Consider the following 25,111-nt stretch of genomic DNA (forward strand, 5'->3'; position numbering starts at 1 on the left):
GAACTAATTTACGCTGGAAAAAAAATTAATTCCAGTTGTTGCCACGAGGTGCAAATTTGGCATTGTATACTGTTTGTATGATGGTATGACATCCACAGTGTCAATTAATAAGCCATAAAGTGAGTGAACAGTATGGTTATCAAGAAGAAGGACCATCTGCTGCTAGTGACACTACAGGATGCAGTGAATACACAGAACTGCCAATTTCGGGCACTGTTAAAATGTATGTTGTGCACAAAGACCCTTGTACTCACTGTATGTGACTGTGTGGAGTGGATTCACAAGCACCTTTATTCCCAGTTCATTCTTCTGTGAAGAGAATCCACCCAGAGGGTCTGTCAGGTGTACCATACACATGTCTGCATGTTATTAAGACCTCACTGTACAGCCTGTGATTCCTGCTCTGGAAGAGAGCAACTGTGTGTAAAGCACTGTTTTAATGCAAAGTGGTGTAACACTCATTTTGCTGGCCCAGTGAAAGATCTGCTTTAAATAACCTTCTGCAAACATATTGCTTCAGAAGTAAGATCACCTGCAAGGTCACCTTATATGAACCCATGTGTCTTTTGACTCTGGAGATATCTAAAAGAATGTGTTCACCAGGGGCATGTTGTGTCTCTACCTTATCTGAACGCCAGTGTACAGGAACACATTGCTCAGATTTCACCAGAACTACTGCAAGCAACTGTTGATAATGATGTTTTATGGATGCAGTGCCTTGTCAATGCCTCTAGTGCTCATATTGAATAAATTGCATAAGCAATGGTTAATAATAAAATCAACATTATGTCTTTTCACTTGGACCTTTTCTGACTGCATCCCATTCCTAATCCATTACATGTGGAAATATTTCTATATGTCTTGTGCATTTACAGTGCTGGATTTGCACCTGTTGGTCAAAATTGGAACCAATTTCTTTCTAGCATAAATCAGTTTCTCATTAATGCATTAGAATATCTACAAGTTTTGCTGCCATATGGTAATTACAAACCATGCTGGACCTCAATGTGTAGCTTCACTTCGATTATAGCCACCTGGTAGCACTGTATAGTTTTGAGAATTTAATCATGTGAAACTCAATGTATTTAGAACACATTTGCAATAATATTTGAGAGTCAATTGTCTCAAAAATTGTCCATAATTTCCATTAAAATAAATAATATTATGAAAAAGGGAGTTGCTACTCACCATATAGTGAAGGTGCTGAGTCATAGATAAGCACAACAAAAAGACTGTCACAGATAAAGCTTTCAGCCCGTAAGGCCATCAAAAATAGACAACAGACACACACACACACACACACACACACACACACACACATATCATCCATTAAAATAAATAAATTATGGACAAGTAAAGAGATTAAAACATTTTATGAAAGGAAGAAGGAATGTATCGCTAGCACAGGGAATTTTTCTAGACACATTAAAATATCCAGTTGTTAAAGTTCTATATGAGAAAGATGAGAAGAAAAATCTAAATAATTTCTTTTTTTTCTAAAGTATTGGAAAATATAATGTACTCATGGTTACAACTAAAGTAGCAATAATTTACTTTGTACCTCACAATTTTCCTTCCAGGACAGAGATTGCCAACTATATGTTTACTCATAAATATTACAAGCCTTAAATAAAGAGATATCACTAGCTGATATTTTCTGTAATCTCTCCAAACCATCTAATACTACAGATCATAACACTCTTTAAAAAAAGCCTCAGTTTTATGGAATTAGTCATATCAGTAAATACTAATCTGTAAATAAAGTGTATTGCATGATGCCTCTGTGCACAACCAACCATTTACAAAATTGTTGTAGGATTACTGAGTCAGCTGGGTGCAGATGTTACATGGTCTGCACAACAAATGGGTAAAAGCTCTCAGAATGTAATATGCACCACACTTGCATTTGTGGAATATCGAGCTGACAGCTAATGCACCATGTAATGCTGGTGGGAGTCCATTGTACCACTGCAATAATGTCTTCCCTTTCCTGAATTGACTGGATGGTAATGTCTTGGAAACCATGGGAAATACAATGGCACCATGGGATTTGTCAAACAGGGAAATGTGCCTGGCATTCTGTCACAGCCAAATGAGCACTGCCACTACAACACCCATACACAAGTACAATGTCTGCGTACTCTGCATGGGTCAACATATGTGGCATGTTGTTGTTCACGGACACAGTGGACTTGCTCAATTAAATAACACTCAAGCACCACATGCACACAGAGTCACAACTTTTCAAAGGTCCCACCGATGACTGCACGCTGGGTACATTTGTAGCTGTTGCTCAGTGCAATACCATAGTGCTACTGTATGTTGGAAAACCCCCATACCTTTTGTAGCATGGATCAGTCACCTGTCCAATCATTACTCTGTCCACCACAGTGCCTACACTGCATTTTGATAAGTAATATTCACACTTGACTTCATATTCATTCATGGATATAAATAGTCTTCAACCTACTCCAGTTCTGTAATGATCGAAAATTGGACACATGTTTGTAGCAATTTTTTGATTGATTTTCACATGTAGAATCACCTCACAAATTATGTAAATGTTGCCCATTTAACATACATCAAGGAGAGTTAACCTACAGAATAATTAATCCAGTTAGACAGGCAGTAATAGAAGAAATTATTATCAAAGAATTAATAAATTTTTCTCTCCAAATGGAATCTCTATTAATTTCAGGAAAGCACTGTATGTTCATTTCTGTATAACATATCAAATATTATCAACAACTTCTATAGCCCAAGGGAAGTGTGGTAGCACCACTGTTATTTTGTTTATACATTAATGTTCTGGCCAACAGGGTAAGCAGCAACCTGTGACTGTTTGCTGATTATGCTGTGGTTTTTCAGAAGATGTCATCATTGGTGACTCTAGGAGTATAAAAGAAGACTTACACAAAATTTCTAGTTTGTGTGATAATTGGCAGCCAGTTCTAAATGTAAAAAAAATGTAAGTTAATGCTGATGAGTAGGAAAAATAAAACAGTAATGTTTCAATACAATGTTACTACTGCTTGACACAGTCTCGTCAATTAAATATTTCAGTGTGATATTGAAAAGCGATATGAAATGGAACGAGCATGTAAGAAACTTCCTGGCAGATTAAAACTGTGTGCCAGACCGAGAGGAGATGAGGTACTGGCAGAAGTAATGTTGTGAGGACGGGTCATGAGCCGTGCTTGGGTAGCTCAGATGGTAGAGCACTTGCCTGCGAAAGACACAGATTCTGAGTAAGAGTCTGGGTCCAGCACACAGTTTCAATCTGCCAGGAAGTTTCAAATCAGCACACACTCCGCTGCAGAGTGAAAATTTCATTCTGGAAGCATGTAAAGGTTGTAGTAGTGTTGTGACAGTGCCACAACATTTAACAGTGCCGCCACAACAGTACGCGCAAATGGCGATAGAGGCGCTCCACAACTCGGCTGAGCGCGGGAGTGCCACCTAGCTACGAACGGCGCCAGCCGCATGTCACAACATGGCAGTCGAATAAGAGATACTGAGTTGTTATCATGTAACCAGTTATTGTTTCTAAGTGAGTGTGTTTGAATATCCAAACAATTATTGGTGATTAAAGGTTATAACACTTTTTGGCGACGAGGATGGCATATTTTCACTGCGTTGTGGATTTGTGTGTTCGTGACGGGGCAGACATGGAACAGCTTATGCAAGCGCTCATTGAACAACAAACACAGCTGACGGCTGCTATTCAGGCACAACAAACACAGGTGACGGCTGCTATTCAGGCGTTGTCGATGTCGCTTACTCATCATCTGTCTTCCTCTTCTCCGCCTCCATTCCCTCCTTACGACGAGGCCGCTGAAGACTGGGAGGATTATGAGAAGTGTTTGCGGCAACACTTCTTGGCCTTTGGCGCTCCTATGTGTAAGTCGTTATTTCTATCTTGGATTTCCCCATGGATCTCTCAGCTGCTATCTCAGTTAGCCCCTCTGCGGGAACCTGCCTCTCTGTCCTTCCAAGAAATGTGTGACTTATTGTCTAACTACTACCGAAAAAACACCCATGTCATTGCCACCTGTGTGGCGTTCTATCGGTGTCGTAAACAGTGCCATCAATCTTACCGGGCTTGGGCGGCGGGACTACACGGTCTGAGTAGGAAATGTCAGTTCGTCGTTGACACTCATCATGAGTCTTATGCTGATTCAATGGTTAGGGATGCTATTCTATGGCTTGCTCCTGATAAAGAAGTTCGGCAATGTGCCCTACTACTGCCAAACCCATCGTTGTCGGAAGTTCTAATCATCGCTCAATCCTTTGAAGTGTCTCACGCTGCTGGCGCGCAAATAGACGAGTGGTGTGATGTAGGCGCTGTACAGTCAACTTTTGACACGGACAATTTGCCTGTTTCACAGGAGAACGAAGATGTGGCGGCAGTTCACTCACGTAAACAACATCACGTTGGGCCACAACGCTAGCAGCGAAAACAGCAACCACAGAAGCAGGTTCGTTCCGCACTTCCTTCTTGTCCACGTTTTTTCGTACAGCATGACAGGGCCACGTGTCCAAAACGTTGGACCACATGTAATTCATGTAGGAAAAAAGGCCACATTGCTTTTGCGTGTCAGTCCCCTAACGTTCCTGTCAACGAGGACGAGGCATCGGACATGGATGTTAACTGTGTGCTTTCTCAAACAAATAAGTTGTTTGTTACTGTTCGTGTTCTGGATAAAGACATTCGCATGCAAGTGGACACTGGCTCTGCAGTAACTCTCATTAATTCTCACACGTATTTGGAGTTGGGCTCCCCTCCCTTGTCTCCAGTTACACGAAATCTGAGAACTTATAATAAACAGAAATTTCCTATCATTGGCCAGTTTGATGCTTCCACTGCCTACAAGTCTGTTGTTAGGCCCCTCACGTTTTATGTGGTGGATCATGCGGGCACTGAAAACCTGTTCGGTTATGATGCTTTCCAGTTGTTCGGGTTCTCCATTGATGATGATGTGCACCTCATATCTGAGGATATTCCGTATCAACAGCTGGATGGATTGTGTTCTGAATTTTCGTCCGTGTTCTCTGCTGGTCTGGGTCATGCCAAGGATTTTAAAGCCCACATTACTCTTAAACCTACAGCTCACCCAAAGTTTTTCTGGGCACACCCTATTCTGGTGGCGTTGCATGCACCTGTCAAGGTTGTGATAGACAGGTTAACAGCTTCAGGGATTCTCCTTCCTGTTAGCTCCAGCGAATGGGCATGGCCAATCGTGGTGGTTTCTAAACCAAATGAGAGTCTGCGATTGCATGGTGATTTTAAAGCCACCGTCAATGCTCAGAGCCTCATTGACACTTATCCTCTTCCCCGTCCTGAGGAGTTATTTACCAAGCTCGATGGGGGCCAGTTCTTTTCCAAACTTGAATTATCGGAGGCGTAACATCAGTTGCCGTTGGATGCTTCTTCCAAGGAATTTCTCGTCACCAACATCCTTGTGGGTTGTATCAGTACCAGCGGTTACCATTTGGCATCGCTAGCGCGCTGGCCATTTTTCAGCGGTTTTTGGAACAGCTCACGGCTTCCGTTCCTGGCTGCATAAACTATCTGGATGACATTGTTGTCACGGGGGCCTCCACTGAGGAGCACCTTCACAATTTGCGTTCACTGTTTCAGGTTTTGCATTCGGCTGGGTTGAGGTTCAATCTGGACAAGTCACAGTTCTTCCAACCCTCCATTGTGTATCTTGGTTTCCACTTGTCCCCTGAGGGTATACGTCCTATACATCAGCACGTTGCGGCCATTAACGCTCTACCCCGGCCATCTACGGTCAAAGAACTTCAGGCATTTCTAGGCAAGATTGCTTATTATCACAAATTCATTCCATCCGCGGCAGCGGTAGCTCATCCTCTGCATCAGCTGTTATGCAAATACGTCCCTTTCTGTTGGTCCAACGAGTGTGAGCAGGCTTTTGTCCACCTGAAGGCTCATTTGCAGTCGGTGCCTTGTCTTGCCACATTCCATCCGGGTCAGCACTTGGTTCTGGTGACTGACGCGTCACAGTATGGCCTAGGGGCTGTTCTCACCCATCGGTATGAGGATGGGTCGGAACGACCCATTGACTATGCTTCCAAGACCCTCAATGATGCGCAACAGCATTACTCTCAAATTAAAAAGGGGGCGCTCGCTATCATTTATGCTCTAAAAAAGTTCAGCGTTTTTTTGTATGGTTCTAAGTTTCACCTCATCACCGCCCACAAGCCGCTGGTCTCTCTGTTCAGCCCATCGGCATCGCTTCCGGATAAGGCAGCTCACCGCCTGCAACGTTGGGCCTTATACTTGTCTCATTTTCACTATGAGATTCACTATCGCCCGATGGCCCAGCATCCCAATGCTGACGCATTGTCGCGATTGCCGATGGGCCCCGACCCGGTTTTCGATCGTGATGAACTACTCTGTTTCCACATTGATGAGGAAGAACATCATGCGGTCAAGGGTTTTACACTTACAGGTTCACAGGTCACGTTGGCTACTGTGCGGGACCCGGTCCTGCGTCAGGTGATTGGTTTTGTTCAATGGGGTTGGCCGGACAGGACCAAGGGCCAAGCATTGGATCCCCTTCACAACTACCATGCCTTGCGCCTTTGTCTGTTTGTGATGGTGTTGTTCTTTTGGCCATGGATGGTGCATCTCCACGGGTCATGGTGCCAGCCCCTCTTCACAAAGATGTTCTCAAACTGTTGCATGAAGGCCATTGGGGTATTTCTCGGACTAAGTCCCTGGCCCGCAGGCATGTTTATTGGCCCGTTATTGATTCGGACATTGCCCACATGGTTGCTGTGTGTGGTCAGTGTGCTCAACAACTGGCTGCACCTCGTACAATGCCCTCTCCGTGGCCTGATCCGGCACAGCCATGGGAACGGGTGCACGCTGACTTTGCCGGCCCCTTCCTTAGTACTTATTGGCTACTGTTGATTGACGCATTCTCAAAGTTTCCGTTTGTTGTTCGATGTCCGTCGCCGACCACTGCGGCGACGACGCTGGCTTTGTCCAAAATCTTTGCGCTAGAAGGTCTTCCATCCACGATCATCATGGACAATGGCCCTCAGTTCTCTTCGCAGGCCTTCCATGATTTTTGTACTGGACGAGGGATTCATCATGTTACAGCACCGCCCTTCCATCCACAATCGAATGGGGAGGTCGAGCACCTTGTCTGCACTTTAAAAAGCCAGATGAAAAAATTCCTTAGTGATTTTTCCACAGATGATGCTCTGCTGCAATTTCTGAGTTCTTATAGCTTCACGCCTCTGGGTGATCGCAGCCCTGCTGAACTCTTGCATGGCCTCCAACCGCGCACTCTACTACACCTGCTTCACCCTGTCAGGCCTTGTGCTGTGTCCCCTAGTGTGGGAAAATACTCGGTGGGCGCCGACGTGTGGACACGAGGGTATGGATCTCGCCCTAAATGGATTCCAGGGGTGGTCAAGGCTTTTCGCGGCTACGGGCTTTGTGAAATACGTACGGACGGCGGCATGGTTGTTTGCCATTACAACCAGATGCGCCCACGAGTGGTGGCCATGCTGGTGCCACAGCCCCTTCCTTTGCCTCCACCAGCCCGTGAAGCCAGTCCTGTTGCTGCTGACGATCTACCGTATGTGTTGATGCAGCCGACGTCGCTACCGCTTCCGAGTATGCCGGAACCGGCCCCAGTCGCGACGCCGCCTTCTCCGGGACCCATCTCGCTGGAGCACACCCCCAGGTCCACGACACCTATGGATGCTGCTCCGAAGCTTTCACCCACCATCTCATCCAGGAGGCACGTTCCACGCATGAGCTTCCGTCCTGGACATATTCGACCATACTCTCGTGTCTCTCCGCGGGATCTTCTCGGGGCCTCACGAGAGGCCATGGATGTCTCCGCACTGTCCATGTCTCCAAGGAAGTGAGTGTTTTTTTCAAGGGGGGAAAAGTGTTGTGACAGTGCCATGACATTTAACAGTGCCGCCACGACAGTATGCGCAAACGGCGATAGAGGCGCTCCGCAGCTCGGCTGAGCGCGGGAGCGCCACCTAGCTACGAACGGCGCCGGCCACATGTCATGGCATGGCAGTCGAGTAAGAGATACTGAGTTGTTATCATGTAACCAGCTATTGTTTCTAAGTGAGTATGTTTGAATATCCATGCAATTATTGGTGATTAAAGGTTATAACAAGTAGAGATGATGATTTGTAATAATGGCTCATAGGGAGAATTTTAGGAAAATGTGATTCATCTGTAAAGGAGACCACATATAGGACTCTATTTTGAGCCATTTTTGAGTACTGTTCAAGTGTTTGGGACCTGCACCAGGTCAGATCAGTGGAAGACATCAAATCAATTCAGAGGCATGCTGCTTGATTTGTCACCAGTTCATTTGAATAACATGCTAGTGTTATAGAGATTCTTTGGAAAGTCAAATGGGAATCCCTGGAAGGAAAGTGACATTCTTTTTGATAAATGCTATTGAGAACATTTAAATAATCTGCATTTGAACTGACTGCAGAATGACTCTACTGCTGCCGTTGTACCATTTGCATAGGGACCACAAAGATAAGATAAGAGAAATTAAAGCTTGTACGGAGACTTATAAGAGTTTTTTTTCTTTGATCTATTTGTGATTGTAACTGGAAAGGAATTACTAGTAGCATTACAGTGTACTCTCTGCCATGCACCATACAGTGGCTTGCAGAGTATATAGGTAGATGTAGATATGAACAGGAATTAATGAATAAGGTAAAAGGCTCTGAATGTTTGAGTAGGAGAAGGTGGAGTACAGTGTTAATTGGTGCACAGTGTAACACTTGCATTTGTGTGTAAGTTATCATGTTAGAAGCCTTGTGGTGAACCTATTTATGACTGTCATTTGTTGGCATTTCAACCAGTTTACATTGGATGCAAGTACATTGCAAGGCATCCCAGATATGCTCAATAATCTTCATGTCTGGGGAGTTTGGTGGCCAGCAGAAGTGTTTAAGCTCAGAAGAGTGTTCCTGGAGCCACTCTATAGTAATTCTGAATGTGTGGGCTGTCGCACTGTCCTGTTGGAATTGCCCAAGTCCATCAGAATGCACAATGGACATGAATGGATGCAGGTGATCAGACAGGATGCTTACTTACATGTCACATGTCACCTGTCAGAGTCATATCTAGACATATCAGGGGTCCATATCACTCCAACTGTACGTGCCCCACACCATTACAGAGCCTCCACCAGCTTGAAGAGTCCCCTGCTGACATGCAGGGTCCATGGATTCGTGGGGTTGTCTCCATACCCGTACATGTCCATCCGCTTGATATAATTTGAAACAAGACTTGTCTGACTAGGCAATATGTTTCCAATCATCCACAGTCCAATGTCAATGTTTATTGGCCTAGGCAAGGCATAAAGCTTTGTGTCATGCAGTCATCAAGGGTACACATGTGGTCCTTTGGCTCTGAAACCCCATATTGATGATGTTTCTTTGAATGGTTTGCACACTGACACTTATTGACGGCCCAGCATTGAAATCTGCAGCAATTTTCAGAAGGATTGCACTTCTGTCACATTGAATGATTCTCTTTGGTTGTCATTTGTCCCATTCTTGCAGGGTCTTTTACTGGCCGCAGTGATGTTGGAGATTTGATGTTTTACCAGATTCCTGACATTCACAGTACACTCGTGAAATGGTCATACGGGAAAATCTACCTCAGAGATGCTGTGTCCCATCACTCGTGTACTGACTATAACATCACATTCAAACTAACTTAAATCGTGATAACCTGCCATTGTAGCAGCAGTAACTGATCTAACAACTGTGCCAGACACCTGTCTTAAATAGGTGTTGCCGACTGCAGAGCCATATTCTTCCTCTTCACATATCTCTGTATTTGAATACACATGCCTATACCAGTTTCTTTGGCACTCCAATGTATTGAAATTATTCTTATCAAATTGAACATATCCATACCCACTGGTATAATACATTTCTTATAATATTATTGGCTCGATTGCATTATAATGTGAAGAAGGTATATAGTAGCAAAATATGTTTACTTTATTGTAAAATTTGTGTTTCACTTGTAACACGGGTAGTTACAAATATTAATATGTTAATTTTTGTTAAATTTGAGCTACTATACTATTCAAAATTCCTTGTGTGCCTAAAAGAAAACCATGCACACAAGGAAGTCATGAATCTGTAACCCACAGACCAATTTCTTCCATGTATTTTTGATAGACATTGTGGAAATAAACTATGGAACATAAAACTAACTAATAAAAATGACACATATATGTCACTGTAAATCTTCTTTCTGATCTTAATTCTTGTGCAGGTTCATATACTGACTTGAAAGTCATCAATCAATGCATGCAAGTAGATGCAGAATTTCTTGTTCCATAAAGCAGCTGAGCTGGTAACACACCAACACTTATTGGTGAAAGTATGATCATTTGGGTATCAAACGAAATTTGTGACTGTATTGAGTATCTTTTCATAGGGAGGATGCTTTATTTGTTTATTTAGTACTTCTAATCCTACATGTATAAAAATATACAAGGATATTGGACATGGTTAACTCTTTACAAAATAAAATACAATTTGTATTGCGTCCCTAAGTACTAGATACTTGAGTAGTTTAGCAAAGAATCACGTATACAACAAACATTAGAAACAACATGCGAAGTAGAATATTCATAATGCATATTTATTTCTGTTGTTTGGTTTCTAGGTACTCTGTCAGACTGTAAAAGTAATGATCAATTAAATATGCCTTTAGTTCAGCCTTAAAGCTACTGAGTTTACTTACTGGTTTAATATGGTTAGGCAGATTATTCTAAATTTTTATCCCAATATGTAGAGTGCCTTTTTGATTAAATGATGTTCTCACCTGTTTCGCATGAAGATCAGATTTTTGTCTTGTATTGTATGCATATACATCTTAATTTTTAATAAGATATCTGAGTGTCTATCAATATATTGTTTTATGAAACCTGGTAAAAATGCAAGGAAGAATTGATGTCTTTTTCAATATGGGTCTGCATGATTTCCTATTGTTTACCCTTCAATAATTCTTAATATTCTCTTTTGCACCCTGAAAAGTTTAATGTTTGTTGTTGCATTGCCCCAGAATATTATGCCATATTTAATTACAGAATGCACATAGGAATAGTATACATTTAACAGGCTGGCTTTGCTGCAGCAACATTTTAAGATCCTTATCATGTAGTAGGTTTTGCTTAGTTTTCTTTGCAGATTTTCAGTATGAACCTCCCATTATGTGTTGTTCTGGAGCCAGAGTCCCAGAAATTTTGTGCTGTCAACACCTCCAAGAACTCTGTCTCTTAGTTCTATTTGTATGTTTGGGTGGTGCCTTCCTTTTAGATTGTAGAAGTTCAGTGCTGTCTTTTCTTTGTTTATAATTAGCTTTTTATAGCCGAACCACTGTTCTACGCTGTTCATTGTTTGGATAGGAGAGTTCTTCTTCTGTTTTCCCACTAATAAGGAAGCTTATATCATCTGCAAATTGGAGGAGAAACAGAATGGGTCGTAATACCAATCCTTGAGGGATGCCATATTTCACTTTTTCATATCCTGAATAGTAGTAGCTGATTTTGTTATGGACAGTATATTGCACTTCAACCACTTGTTTGTGGCCACATGACTCATTGGATATACCTCTAATTCCTAATTGGTCAAGGGGGGAATCATTAGCAGGCAACTTTAGTGGTACCCAAGGATGTATTTGGACTCCTTTTGTCATTTTGTACGTTAATTAACTCACATATAGTATTAATAGCGGCCTCCCACTGCCAGTCCCCTGCCACAGGGGACCAAGATTCAAGACCTGCCCAACCCACCCACCCAGCACCATCTACTCCATTCCTGTCACAGGCTTATCCTACATCATCAGAGGCCAGGCCACCTTTGAAAGCAGCCATGTTATATACCATCTCTGCCTGCAACCACTGCACAGCATTTTACATTGATTTGACAACCAACCAGCTATCAACTAGAATGAATGGCCACTGCCATACTGTTGCCAAAATGAAGGTGGACCACCCAGTGATACAACATGCAGCAGATCACAACACATGAGATTTCGATGGCTCCTTTACAACCTGTGCCATCTGGATCCTCAACACATCCACCCACCACCAGCTTTTCTGAGCTGCGCAGATCAGAGGTATCATTACAGCACATCCTTCACTCCACCCCCCCCCCACCCCCCCATCCCCCCAATGTGTGTGTGTGTGTGTGTGTGTGTGTGTGTGTGTGTGTGTGTGTGTGTACAAGCTTGATAAAGGAATTTCATTTCAATAGCTAGCAAAGCTCAGTACCTTATGACTGCGTACCTATCAACAATGCAGCACTTCTGTGAGTCATCTCCTTTGTTCCTAAATAATTCATATTAGTAACCTCAGATGTTTTGCAGATGATGCACTTACCTACACCAAGTAACATCTGAAGAAAGCAGCATCAATGGTCAATCATGTCTTCATAAGATTTCAAAGTGGTGCAAAGACTGTCAAATTGTTTTGAATATTTATAAATTTAAAAATGTGTACTTCACTATATGGAATAATATATTATCACCTATAAGATTATTAAGCCACAATTTGACTCAGTTGACACATATAAATACCTGGGTGTTACAATTTGTAGGGATATGAAACACAATGATCACATGGAGTCAATCATAGGAAAGGTAGGTGACAGAGTTTGGTTCACGGGGCAGAGTACTAGGAACATGTAGTCAGCATACAAAGAAGACTGCTTAAAAATCGCTTGCACATACCAGCTTAGAAACTGTTCAAGTATGTGGGACCCATATGAAACAGGATTATGAGGGTATACTGAACATGTACAAAGAAGGTGGTTAAAAGTTTGTTTAGCTCACAGAAGCTCATCATGGAAATGTTAAAAAATTTGAATTAGCTGACCCTTGAAGGTATACTCCAGTTATCACATGAAAGTCTGCTTACAAAGTTTCAAGACCCAATATTAAATGAAAAATCTATCGATATTCTTCAGCCCTCTATGTGTCTCTCTTGTAGGGATCATCTGGGTTACTTGTTCTACTTTTAGGCATGTTATTGTTTGGTGGTGGTAGCTCCTGATGCAGCTTTTTAAAAAATATTCTTTTGTTCATGGATGTGTTAGGGTTTTAAATTCTTTAAACACATTCCTACATGATTCTGTTTGTCTAATTCATTTCAGGACTTATACACTTTTCTGCTGGCATTTAAAGGAAAGGTAACAACTCACTGTATAACTGAGATGTAGTGTCATTGAAAGGCACATAAACAAGAATGAGAATGTTTCCAGCTTTGAGATGAATTGTTTGGGGTAAGTTGGGGGAGAAATGTAGTGGGGAGCAGGAGGGAGTGTTTTTGAATGTATGATTAATGTCTTTGAGGATGATGTTGCAGGAACACACAATATGAATGTAGAACCAGTGAACTCATTGTGGCTACAGACTGTAAAAGCAATCATATCATACACGAGCTTCGTTTTAATGTGCATAAGCATTTTACGTAAGGATGACAGCAACCAGCTGTCCACACCAGTGAAATGCCATTGCCTAATTGTTGCCAAGAATATACTTCACCAACAAGGGCAAAACATGCTCAATTTCAATGACTGCTTCAAAACTTTGCCGTTTCAATCCTTCAACACCAGTTTCTTTGACTTCCATAGATGTGAAGTGTTATAGCAACATATTGTTTGATCCCATAATCCTCCTGGCCACAGTCTCCACCAGCCCCTGCTCCACACCTACCTCACGCAAACTCACATCTGAATAATGTGCTGGAAAATCGATTCATAGTGATTTGTTTTAAGGATGTTAATATTGGTAACAGCTTTGATACATTTAGATCCTTTCACAATGTTCAGAGCTTTGCGCTTGTTTCATGTTACTGTATTCCTATAGTGAAAAGGCTTAGCTCTGATGATGACATGTTTAGCCTACATGTTGCAAGATTTTGAAAGTCTAACATGTGCTGATGCAAAATATTTTGGAGTTCCACTTGATGATGACCGGAAGCCCAAAATTGCAATAGTGAAGTGAAATAAATAGTCTTCTGCAGTCAACAGTGAAGATGATGTCTTTAACAGAAAAGGCCAAAAATTTTTTGTAACATTTTTAACAAATGTTTTATGTCCCCAGCTAGCACTATAATTCTAGATGCAGATCCGCACACCTCTCTCCTGTTTTATGGTGACAACGAGAAGCGTACAACATATTTTTCAACACATGGAATATCTGAAGTGTCTAAATAGTTTACTAATGAAGGCATAAAAGTAAATACCACAAAATCAAAGTTACTGGAGTTCAAATCAGGCAACTCATACCATAGGTATGTAGGAGATATTTGTGTTGTACAGAAACAACGAAGACTGTAAATGTTCTGGTCTGCACCTGAATGACACTCTTCAGTGGGAAAACCATGTTAACTATGTAAGCAGAAAAATAAGCAGCACATTGTATATGATTTTCTAACTGTCCAAAGTTGTATGTAATAAAACAGTATACTATAGAAAAATTTTCTCATATTTAAGTTATGGGATAGAGATACAGGAGTGTGTCAGTAATGTGCACTCAAACAGAGTACTAGTGCCACAACAGGGAGCTGTTAGGCTGCAACATGGTCTGGGATACAGGGAAACCTGTCTCGATGGCCTTATCAAAAATGAATATCTCACTATGCTTTTTTTAAGCCATCAGGGTGGCACACCTAAATGCTGTGATGTACATAACCACAACCCAAGAAATAATAAAAGTAACAGACGTAGTTCATATATCAGTGACTCAATGTGATACAAAAAGTTGCCACAATCAATAAAAGTATTTACTAGGAATTCATTTAAAACAAAATTAAAAACTTTTATTAGAAATAAATGTATGTATTCACTGGAAAAAATCTAAGGTATATACATTATGTATTAACATTTGTAGTTAAATATCTATTAAACCTTTGTACATAGGTATGGTATGTACTACACCTTTGTAACAACATGACATTTGCAAAAGACGCCATTTGATGACCACACATAAAAATAAATATAAATAAAAAATTAAATATAAAATGTCTGCATGACATGATATGTACCTCACAAACAGGATCAGTGTTCTAGTATAAGTCACGAATACATTCTGCAAGCACCCTCTTTTCACTTCTAACTCTCGTATCTCAATATCCTGCCAGTTAAAACCTGTCAGTTGTTTTCAACAACTAGACTTATGTGTTCATTGCATTTCATATCTCTAAACTGTATCATTCTTAGGTAGTTGCGTGACATAGCAGAGATTAGTTGTGATCCATCAGCCATATAGTTCAATGGTACTGCATTTTGAACTTTCTAAAGTGTGCAAGTTTACAGTAATCTCCATTAAGATGTAGTTGTTACTCTCATATTTGGTCAAGTTATACCTGTATATTGATACAATTTTTTTATTGAACTTTCTCATTGTGTGTGTGTGTATTGTGTATTGAAACCGGGAACCTAGAAACAATGGAGAGGCTTTGTCCAACCACCCCACCACTGCCCCCCTCCCCCCTCTTCCCTTCCCACGGGAATGTCTCATACCACTCGAGTGTAACCCCAAATGTTTCTGTGGTAGAGTAATGACAGCGTACACATATGTGGAGACAGTGTTTGTGCAGCATTCACCGACACAGGTAACTGAGGTGGAATAAGGAGAACCCGCCCACATTCACCGAGGCAGCTGGAAAACTGCCTTAAAAACCATCCACAGGCTGGCCAGCACACCAGACCTCAACACAAATCCCCCAGGGGGATTTGTGCCAGGGACCAGCATGCTTTCCTGCTCAGGAAGCAGTGTGTTAGACCGCACAGCTAGCCAGAACTTTCTCATTACTTTCTGAGTCATTAACATGGGCAATAATATTACTTCTGTGTTTGTAGATAATTCTTCATCTGGGATAATGTGTAGCAGTATCTTAACTTATTCTGTGATACGTTACACTGATGACACATTTTAGCTCTGTATCAACAACATAATTATTTCTTCATTTCTATTATATAGTCCAGAAAAAACATAACATTTCCTGTGTAAGTTGCTAAGGAATCTCTGTTTGCAGAAACAAAATCTTTATTCTGATAAAGCTCAAATTCCATTGAGAGGAACATGGCAACCACATCTCTAAAGAGATATTTCAGTTATAATACCTCATGTGAAAATTAAGAGATGTAGTGAGCAGTGATTGCTTGTGAGTGGCAGATTTTAGACTTCTGTACTCACAAAATTTACTATGGCTTGCTTTTATGTGGGCATTCTTATCACATCATTAAAATTTAAAAATGTGCTGCACATGAGTTTTCTAAGATCACATGGAGTACAGTTGCTTATCTGCCAGTGAACAATGAACTAGTGACAGTGAGAGGCTCTGTGTTTTCTAGTAGTTTGTGTTCATATTATTTTACAAGTTTTTTAGCACAAATCCTTGTATAAAATACAGCAGGGCTCATTTGTTATTATTGTTTTCATTCTTTGTAGCTTGCAGTTTCTGTATTGTTGCTCAGCATTGACTGCGGCACCACAGTCATGTGGTTTTGTGTATAGTAACATAAGCATCTATACTCCCATCTGCTTGTCTGCCAGTGTGTAGTGAACTAGTGTCAATGAGTAGCTCAGTGTTTTCTAGTCGCTTGCCTTTTTTTTTTCTTTTTTTTATGTGCTTGGTAGTGTCCAGCCTTGTCTAAATGACAACATGGGTATCATTATGAGTACATCTGGGAAGTGGTTGTCTATAACATTCCATGTACATAAATAAGCTGATGGATGCAGAGAGCTGTAATCTGGACTGTTTTCTGATGACTTTGCAGTATATGGGAAATTATTGTCACTGACTGACAGCAGGAGGTACAGGATGATTTAGATAGAATTTATATTTGGTGTGATGAATACCTGCTTGCACTAAATGTAGAAAAATGTAAATTAATGTGAGTGGGAAAAACAACTCTATAATGTTCAAAGACAGTATTAGTGGTGTGCTGCTTGACACAGTTGCATTGATTAAACATCTCAGCATAATGTTGCAATGCAATATGAAATGGAATGAGCATGCAAGGAAATGCAAATGATCAGCTTCAGTTTACTGGGAGATTTTAAGAATGTTTAGTGGATGTATACAGGAGACCTTGTATAGAACACTGGTGCAACCCATTACCCATTCTTGAGTACTGCTTGAGGTTTTGAGACCATCACCAGGTCAGATTAAAGGAAGACATGTGCTGCTAGATTTGTCACCAGTAGGTTTAATCAACCCTTGGGTATTATGGAAATGCCTCATGGACTCAAATGGCTATTCCTGGAGGGAGACGATGATGTTTTTGTGAAACACTGTTGACAGAATTTAGAAAACAGACATTTATTACTGAGTGCAGAGTTATTCTACTGTCACCAATATTCATTTCAAGTGAACACCATGAAGACAAGATAAGAGAAATTAGAGTTTGTGCAGATGCATTCAGACAGTAATTTCTCCTTCAGCAAAATACTCAACTATAAACAAAATTTGGACTTTGAATCCTCTTTATTGATGTCACTTACATTAAAGGAAACTGTCACTTTTTTAATTATTTTGTACGTACATTCAGCGTGTTAATTATTCAGTGGCTTAAAGAGGTATTACATACCTCTTAAGATGTTCCCACTGTCCTCCATAAAATTATATAGGTATTCTAACTCCACTGTAACTTTTTTATCACTAAAAGGAATGCCATAAACTGATCTGCAACTTTGTCTTTTCCAGAGGTAGCAGCAGTTTTAGTCCGTTGGGCATCACCAAACACCACCAAACTTCAAGCAGTGGCCAATCTGCCAAGCCAATACACAGTTCATCTGCAGCACTGCTGTCTTGGCCAAGTTCATCAACTCTGGGACACTCTGACATCAGTCTTCACTATCAGGAACCATCAGAGGAATGTAGCACATGCATGGCGAGTGCTGCAAATGTTGTAACAACTGACAACATCAATAAGTACACTGCAACTGAATCTCAAAGGTTATGGTCACAGGCATCAGAGTCTTCATTAGAACATTGCTCTACTACCAAGAAAAACTTTCACTCTTCCATCCCTTCTAATTTTGAAGGAATAGGTGACATAATTTTCAGCAAAAAGTTGGCTCCAAGTCACCTCCCAAAAATCAAAAGCTGTCCAAGATTAATTCCAGTAAGAAGACAAAGTTCTTCAGAAGGTTCAAAAAAGAAAGGTGTTCGTTGGAAACCTATGCTAGATAAAGATGGATCAAAAACAGGATCTAATCCCAGAAGAAGAACTGTGGATACAGTTCCTAACATCTCTGAAATATATAGTTACTCGAGCAGTTGTCAAGATAGTGAATCAAAGATGGATTCCAGCTTTGATTTGGTCTGCAAACATTGCAAACATTGTACATTTTGCCAAAGGAAACTTATTCATTCATCAAATGAGCTAAGAGGATTTAATTTACTTCAAGGCAGTGGGGATAATTATTTCAGAAAAATGACAAAAAGTACACCAAATCTATTAGTGACAACCAAATGTATTGCAAGCCAAGATGATCAAGGGTTTCAGTTACTGCCAAATGAAATAAAAGAGATAGGGCAATCTTCTATTAGAAACTCTGTCACTAAATGTATGGGTGTTCCAAGTATTATCAAAACAACTCATGACATTTCAGAATGTAAAAATATAGACACTACCGCTAATCAGAATCATGTATTTTGTTCAGGTTTCCTTCGGAGAATTTCAGATTTTGAAGGAAAGTATAGAAATGGAAAATCATTTCTAGTGAACAGAAAGTGTTACAGTTTGCCAGATGTTACATTGTATTCAAGAAATAGTGAATTATTTTCAGATATCAGAGAGAATGATAAAATAAAATCTTCTGTCGAAACTGGAACTACTTCAGCTCCAGAAAGTCAAAGTTGTCATTTTTTGTTTTCATCTTTGTTGCAACTCCACAGTAATGAGATAAAATGCCCCACAGTAGGACATAATAATAGTGAATCTTGCCTCCATAAAAGTGTGTCTGAATCTGATTGTGATATCAGGCCAGCTGCTAAAGACTGTAGTGTCAGTAGAAGAGATAGTGCAGCTTCTTCATTTGTAGTTTCTGAAGATTCAGAATCCTGGAGATCAGCTGACTGGTCAGTTCTATTAAAAGATTTCAAATCTAGTCAGAGTTCTCTACCACAATATACGAGCAGCTTCTTGGGAAGAGAAGCAACAAACATTTCCTTGGAAGAAGTGGTTATTGATAAGTCACATGAGGAGATTCCAGGAGATACATAACAATGATTAAATAATGTTAAAATATTTTTTTACTTATGTACACTTTGTACATGGCTTTTTACTTCAAGACTCTCAGACATCCATTCAATGTTTACAGCAGTCATTGTAAGTTACATCCTGTAGTTTTGGGAGTTCTACTACTTGTACATTCTACTTGTCCAAACTGTTTGGGCAGGACAAGCAAAAGAGATCAAGACTGATAACATGTTGAAGAAATTGTACGTTGGATAATCTTTCTGTGCTAATTTCCTCTGTGAACATTTTTGTGCTTTGTGATAGTAAATGTAATTTAAATATTTACCTGGCACACAAACATGATATTTTATAGCATATTACTTCCAGAATCTCTTAAGTTTGATTGGGTACACAACAATAAAATTTTACTAATTAGACATATAACACCATCTCAGAGAATGTATTCTTACATTGTTGTAACTGGTATTTTTATGGTACATTGCCAATGAGCTAATGCAAATTAACACCATATCTATTGCAAACTGTAACAGGTAGGCAATAGAAATTGAAGTAGACTACAAAATGAAATTCCTCAATTTGTGGAAAAAGGACTTCTCTTTCCAGTGTGTGTGTGTGTGTGTGTGTGTGTGTGTATATATATATATATATATATATATATATATATATATATATATATATATATATATATATATATATATATGTGTGTGTGTGTGTGTGTGTGTGGTCTAGGAATGTTCCAGTTGCATACCATGCAGAATTGTGAATTGGTATTTACAATCAGTTGCAAATAAAAGTATTTTCAGTAGTATGGATTTACTGTTATGTGATTTCCTTCACAATAATTTTCATGTATTGAAAGAAACATTACAGAACACTTTTATCACAAGGAAATGAAGTTTGCATTTATGTGTCTACTTTACTCTCCAGAAAGTATGTTCACCCTATCAAAATGAAAATGCTACCAGTTTATCTCTTGTATACCTCTCTCTCTTTTTTAAAGTTAATCAAGATACAAAAAAAGTATGGCATCATTTAATGCCATTCCTTCTAATTTTTAAAATAACTGTTTGTTATTCGACAGTATTTGAACTATGTGTGATTGTTAAGCTATTTTAAGAGTGATTATCTGATTTATGCATGTTACAAAAAATACTATTACACAATTGCTATGTCTGAAAGATTTCCAGGTATGCACACACTGATCAACTAGAACATTATGACTGTCTACCAAACAGCCAGTATGTCCATCTTTGCCATGGATAACAACAGCAACACATCATGGCATCAAAGCAGTGAGGCCTTGGTAGGTCACTGGAGGGATTGGCACCACATCTGCACATACAAGTCACCTAATTCCCATAAATTTCAGGGAAGAGGGCCATGAATTCTGATGCTACGTTCAATCATATCCCAGATGTGTTCGAACAGGTTCAGATCTGGCAAGCTGAGATGCTAGCACATCAATTGGAACTCACCACTGTTTTCACCTTACCACTCCATCAGATTCATGGCCTTGTGATATGTTGCATTATCTTGTTGAAAAATGCTCCTACTGTTGGGAAACGTGATGGTCATGAATGAGTGTACCTGGTCTACAACCAGTATGCGATACTCCTTGGCCATCATGGTGCCTTGCAGAAGCTCCACTGGACCCATGGATACCCATGTCAATGTTCTCCAGAGCATAATGGAGCCGCCATAGCTTTTCTCATCCTGCACTACAAGTGTCAAGGTGCCGTTCCCTTGGAAGGTGACAGATTCACACCCTCCCATTGGCATGATGAAGAAGGTACTGGGATTCATCAGACCATGCAAGACTCTGCCACTGCACCAACATCCAGTGCCAACAGTCATGTGCCCACTTCAGTCATAGTTCCTAATTTTATAGTGTTAACATTGCCACATGCATGGGTTGTCGGCTGCGGAGGCTCATCGTTAGGAGTGTGCAGTGCACTGTGCATTCAGACACACTTTTACTCTGCCCAGCATTAAAATGTGATGTTTGTTCCACCACAATTTGTCACCTGTCTTGTTTTACCAGTCTGCCCAACCTACAATGTCCAACATCTGTAATGAGGGGTGACCACACAACCCTATGACATTTGGACAAGGTTTCACCTTAGTATCGTGACATGTTAAAGACATTCACCACAATGCTCTTCGAAGACCTGACAAGTCATGCAGTTTCTGAAATGCTTGTGCTGAGACTCCGGGCCATGACACTCTGCCCTCAGTAAAACTCAGATAGATCACGCATCTTTCGTATCCACACATGGACAGCACGCTCACTGATACTACTTGCACCATGCATGTGTCTAATTAGCAGTCATTCCTTGCCAGGTGATGCTGCTGTCACCTGGATAGGTTTATATTGATAGTAGGTCAGCGGTCATAATGTTCTGGCTGATCAGTATATATCTCTACAATAATCATCATTATTCCTAATGTGGCAATGACAGAATTCCACAGCATGGAAAAGAAAAATAATCAAATTCAGGAAATTTGTAGGTGATTTTCAGCTGTTAATGACTTAAATTGATTTACCATAACTAAAATATAAATCTGCAGATATAGCCACACAACAGGCTTCTACATGAGAGTAATATACTTTTTGTTGCATATAGTGTGTGAAAAATAAATAGTGATCTGGGGGGAAAAAATGTAAATCAGCTGTAGACATCAGAAAAAGAAAAATATTTTGAACGTTAAATGTTGAGTATATTTTATCTTATAGACATTTACATTTTTTTCAATTTCAATAATTTTGAGTAGTTCACAGCCTGCCTAATGTTTATGAGGCATTTCATATACTGCATACAATATTCCAAATTTAAAGGCTAAGTGTAATGAGGGACAGATTTACATCTATGTTCATACAATATTTGGCTGTTTAACCAAGTTAGTATCTACCTAGCAGCTGAAGAATTTTAGCTATTGAACTTATTGTTAAAGCACGCTGTTTTAGTAAGAAAATAAAGTAAAAGCATCATCTGGTGAACTTGGAAAACATAAATCTGTCAGAAATCAATAAGTTATCTTTGAATGGTTTTAATGAGCATTTTGGCAGAGTAAATGATGTCTGCAAGAACAAAATTATCACAGCCTACTGGGAATTGAATAAGTGTTTGATTAAGTCAACACACAAACATTCTGTTATTCAATATTCCACACTGTTATGACCTGCCACATGGATAAACACAGAAATTAATGCAGCAAATGCTCAGTTAGAGAAAATATGTAAGCATTTCAGTAAAATTAGTGTGACAGATGTAAACTGTACTGGTCACAAATTTTACATTTAAATGGTGTTAACAATCTTTTTAGGATGAAGATGCTAAACACATTGTAAAATAGCAACAGCATAGATTTAATTCACACAGGTTTAAGTGACAACTTACAAATGACAGACATAATTAAATACAATAACCACGTCACAAGGAACTTATTCCCATTGAAAATAAAAAGCCGAGAGCCTTGTTTTAGGTAACTACCTGTGGCACTACTAGAAATAAACCGACGGCCATGCATCAAAAATATCCAACAATAAAGGACAGGCCAATAGCTCCATGTTTTGCAAAACATTGGCTTCAGGAACAGAAAGTCTCTCTTAGTAATTTATGGAACTATATACTAGCATCATACTTTTGTGGGTCAGTTTACAGATATGGTGATAACTATATATATCTCTGCAAAAATGGTTAACAAGTATGGTAAAGAATTGAGTTGATCTAGTAAAATTAAGTACTGATGAATACTTTAAATTTGGATCCACAGATACAGTAATAAACAGTACATGATTTATAAACATCAATATTTATCAATTACCTGATATTAGTAGAGTATAATTACTGAGAGAGTGAGGTGAGCAGATATGGTGGTAAACAAAAAATAATAATTCTGTGTAGCTGTTTTAATATTAACTGCCATATGAAATCAAAACTGAAAGATGAAGGTCAATCACTACTAATTTTCCACAACTTACTTAATACAGTCAATGCCCACATTATAGGCACTGTTAATTGTGCTTTATCTATAGATTATATTATACAAATGTACATAACAGAGTAAAAGTAGATGAAAATAATCTGTCTGATCTCAAAGAACAAAAATATCCATAAAGCAAAACCAGGGAACCTCACTATTAAGTATCAACAACTGAATGAGAATAATATAAGTAACTTTAAATAAAATCTTTTAACATTATATTGAATAAAAAGACTCAGTAAACTTAAATAGACTACTTAAGTTTCAAATAGTACTACTGGGAATACAAAAAAAGAAGAAAAAAAATAGAGAGAGAGAATCTACGGGAAAGTAATAAAATGAACAAAGAAACTGGCTATTGAAAATGCCATTAGCAAATCAGGAAACAAGATTAAAACATTGAGTCAGACCACAAATTCAGAAACAGGACAGGTAAATAGTAAAAACAATAATCCCAAAGAAATCATATGGAAACATGTTCTACAAAGTATTTCAGAAGCAGTAGCATATTCATTTAATAATTACTGCATAAATGTTTATAAAAATCTTACAAGTACCTTCTCACCTCTTGCAACTAATGCTATGTAAATCGTAAGCTATAAAGTTATAAATTATAAATTCTATCTACATCTACATCCACATCATACGCTACAATCCACTAATGGTGTGTGGTAGAGGATACTTCTGGCACCACTAACTGATCCCCCCTTCCCTGTTCCATTCACAAATGGCACATGGGAAGAATGATTGTCAGTAAGTCCACGTATTAACTCTAATTTCTCACATTTTCTCATCATCGGCATTTTATGAGATGTAGAGGAAACAAATTTACTTAATAGTTATTTTTTAAATATTGTAGAAAGCACAGGAACAAAGAATTCAAGAGAAAAATCATAGCAATATGTTGAAAAAGTAAACTAAAGCTCCTCCTGAACAGGCTATGAAGGCCCAATGGTACCAACCGGCCACTGTGTCATCCTCAGCCCATAGTCATCACTGGATGTGCATATGGAGGGGAATGTAGTTAGTGTTATACAGCTAGAGAAGGCCGAAATGCACGCTATAAGCTCACGCAGGAAGGCGTGAGGTCTGAAACAGGATACATAATGAATGCTATAAAGAAAAGTACGTAGCTTCTGGAATACTTAACTTTAATCCATCATTTGTATACATCGTTCTTGATGAGACATGCTTCATACGATAACTATCAATTGCTATGGCGCCTTGCTAGGTCGTAGCCATTGACTTAGCTGAAGGCTATTCTAACTATCTTCCCTGCAAATAAACGAGGCTTCGTCAGTGTTGCATCGCTAGCTAAGTCATCCGTACAACTGGGGCGAGTGCTAGTAAGTCTCTCTAGACCTGCCGTGTGGCGGCGCTCGGTCTGCAATTACTGACAGTGGCGACATGCGGGTCCATCATATACTACCGGACTGCGGCCGATTTAAAAGCTACCACCTAGCAAGTGAGGTGTCTGGCGGTGACACCACAGTTAGTATACCGCTCTCCCAGCCATATGTCCGTTTCTGAGACTGAAGTTAAAGTTCAGAAAAATTCCAGTAGGTCATGTTAGGAGTTAGGTAGTTTTGTTTACATTATCATGTTTCTCAAGGATATAGTCCATCACAGAAGCATATTAAAACATTATTTTAATTATATATAAACATATTTTTGTATACTGAAAGTTCACCATGTTTTCACGCTGCACTTGGATCTCTTGTGCACCTGCACTTGAACCCCTTGCCTTCTGACTGTAGGTCAATAATGAAATTATTTTGAAAGTAGAAAATCACTTATTTTTATTTTTAAGAATTAAAAATTGGTATTACAAAAAAATAAAGTTCAGTCAAGAAACATACAA

General features: G+C 39.6%; 1 protein-coding gene across 6 annotated transcripts in view; it reads left to right on the top strand.

Annotated features, from left to right (window-relative positions):
• The window catches only part of LOC126469904 (bestrophin-2-like), a 668,302-nt gene extending 648,418 nt beyond the window's left edge, over positions 1-19,884 (top strand). For 3 of the 6 annotated variants that reach the window (XM_050097253.1, XM_050097254.1, XM_050097255.1), the window contains one exon: positions 17,766-19,884. In XM_050097253.1, coding sequence (XP_049953210.1) covers positions 17,766-19,290 — 1,525 coding nt within the window. In that variant the 3' untranslated portion in view covers positions 19,291-19,884. Of the gene's footprint in view, positions 1-2,819; positions 2,944-17,765 lie in introns of those variants that run through there. The other 3 variants (XM_050097256.1, XM_050097258.1, XM_050097257.1) reach the window with 2 other exon arrangements.
• Positions 19,885-25,111: the final 5,227 nt, after the last annotated feature.

Source organism: Schistocerca serialis, chromosome 3 (genome assembly GCF_023864345.2).
Source record: "Schistocerca serialis cubense isolate TAMUIC-IGC-003099 chromosome 3, iqSchSeri2.2, whole genome shotgun sequence".
Taxonomy (NCBI): Eukaryota; Metazoa; Arthropoda; class Insecta; order Orthoptera; family Acrididae; genus Schistocerca; species Schistocerca serialis.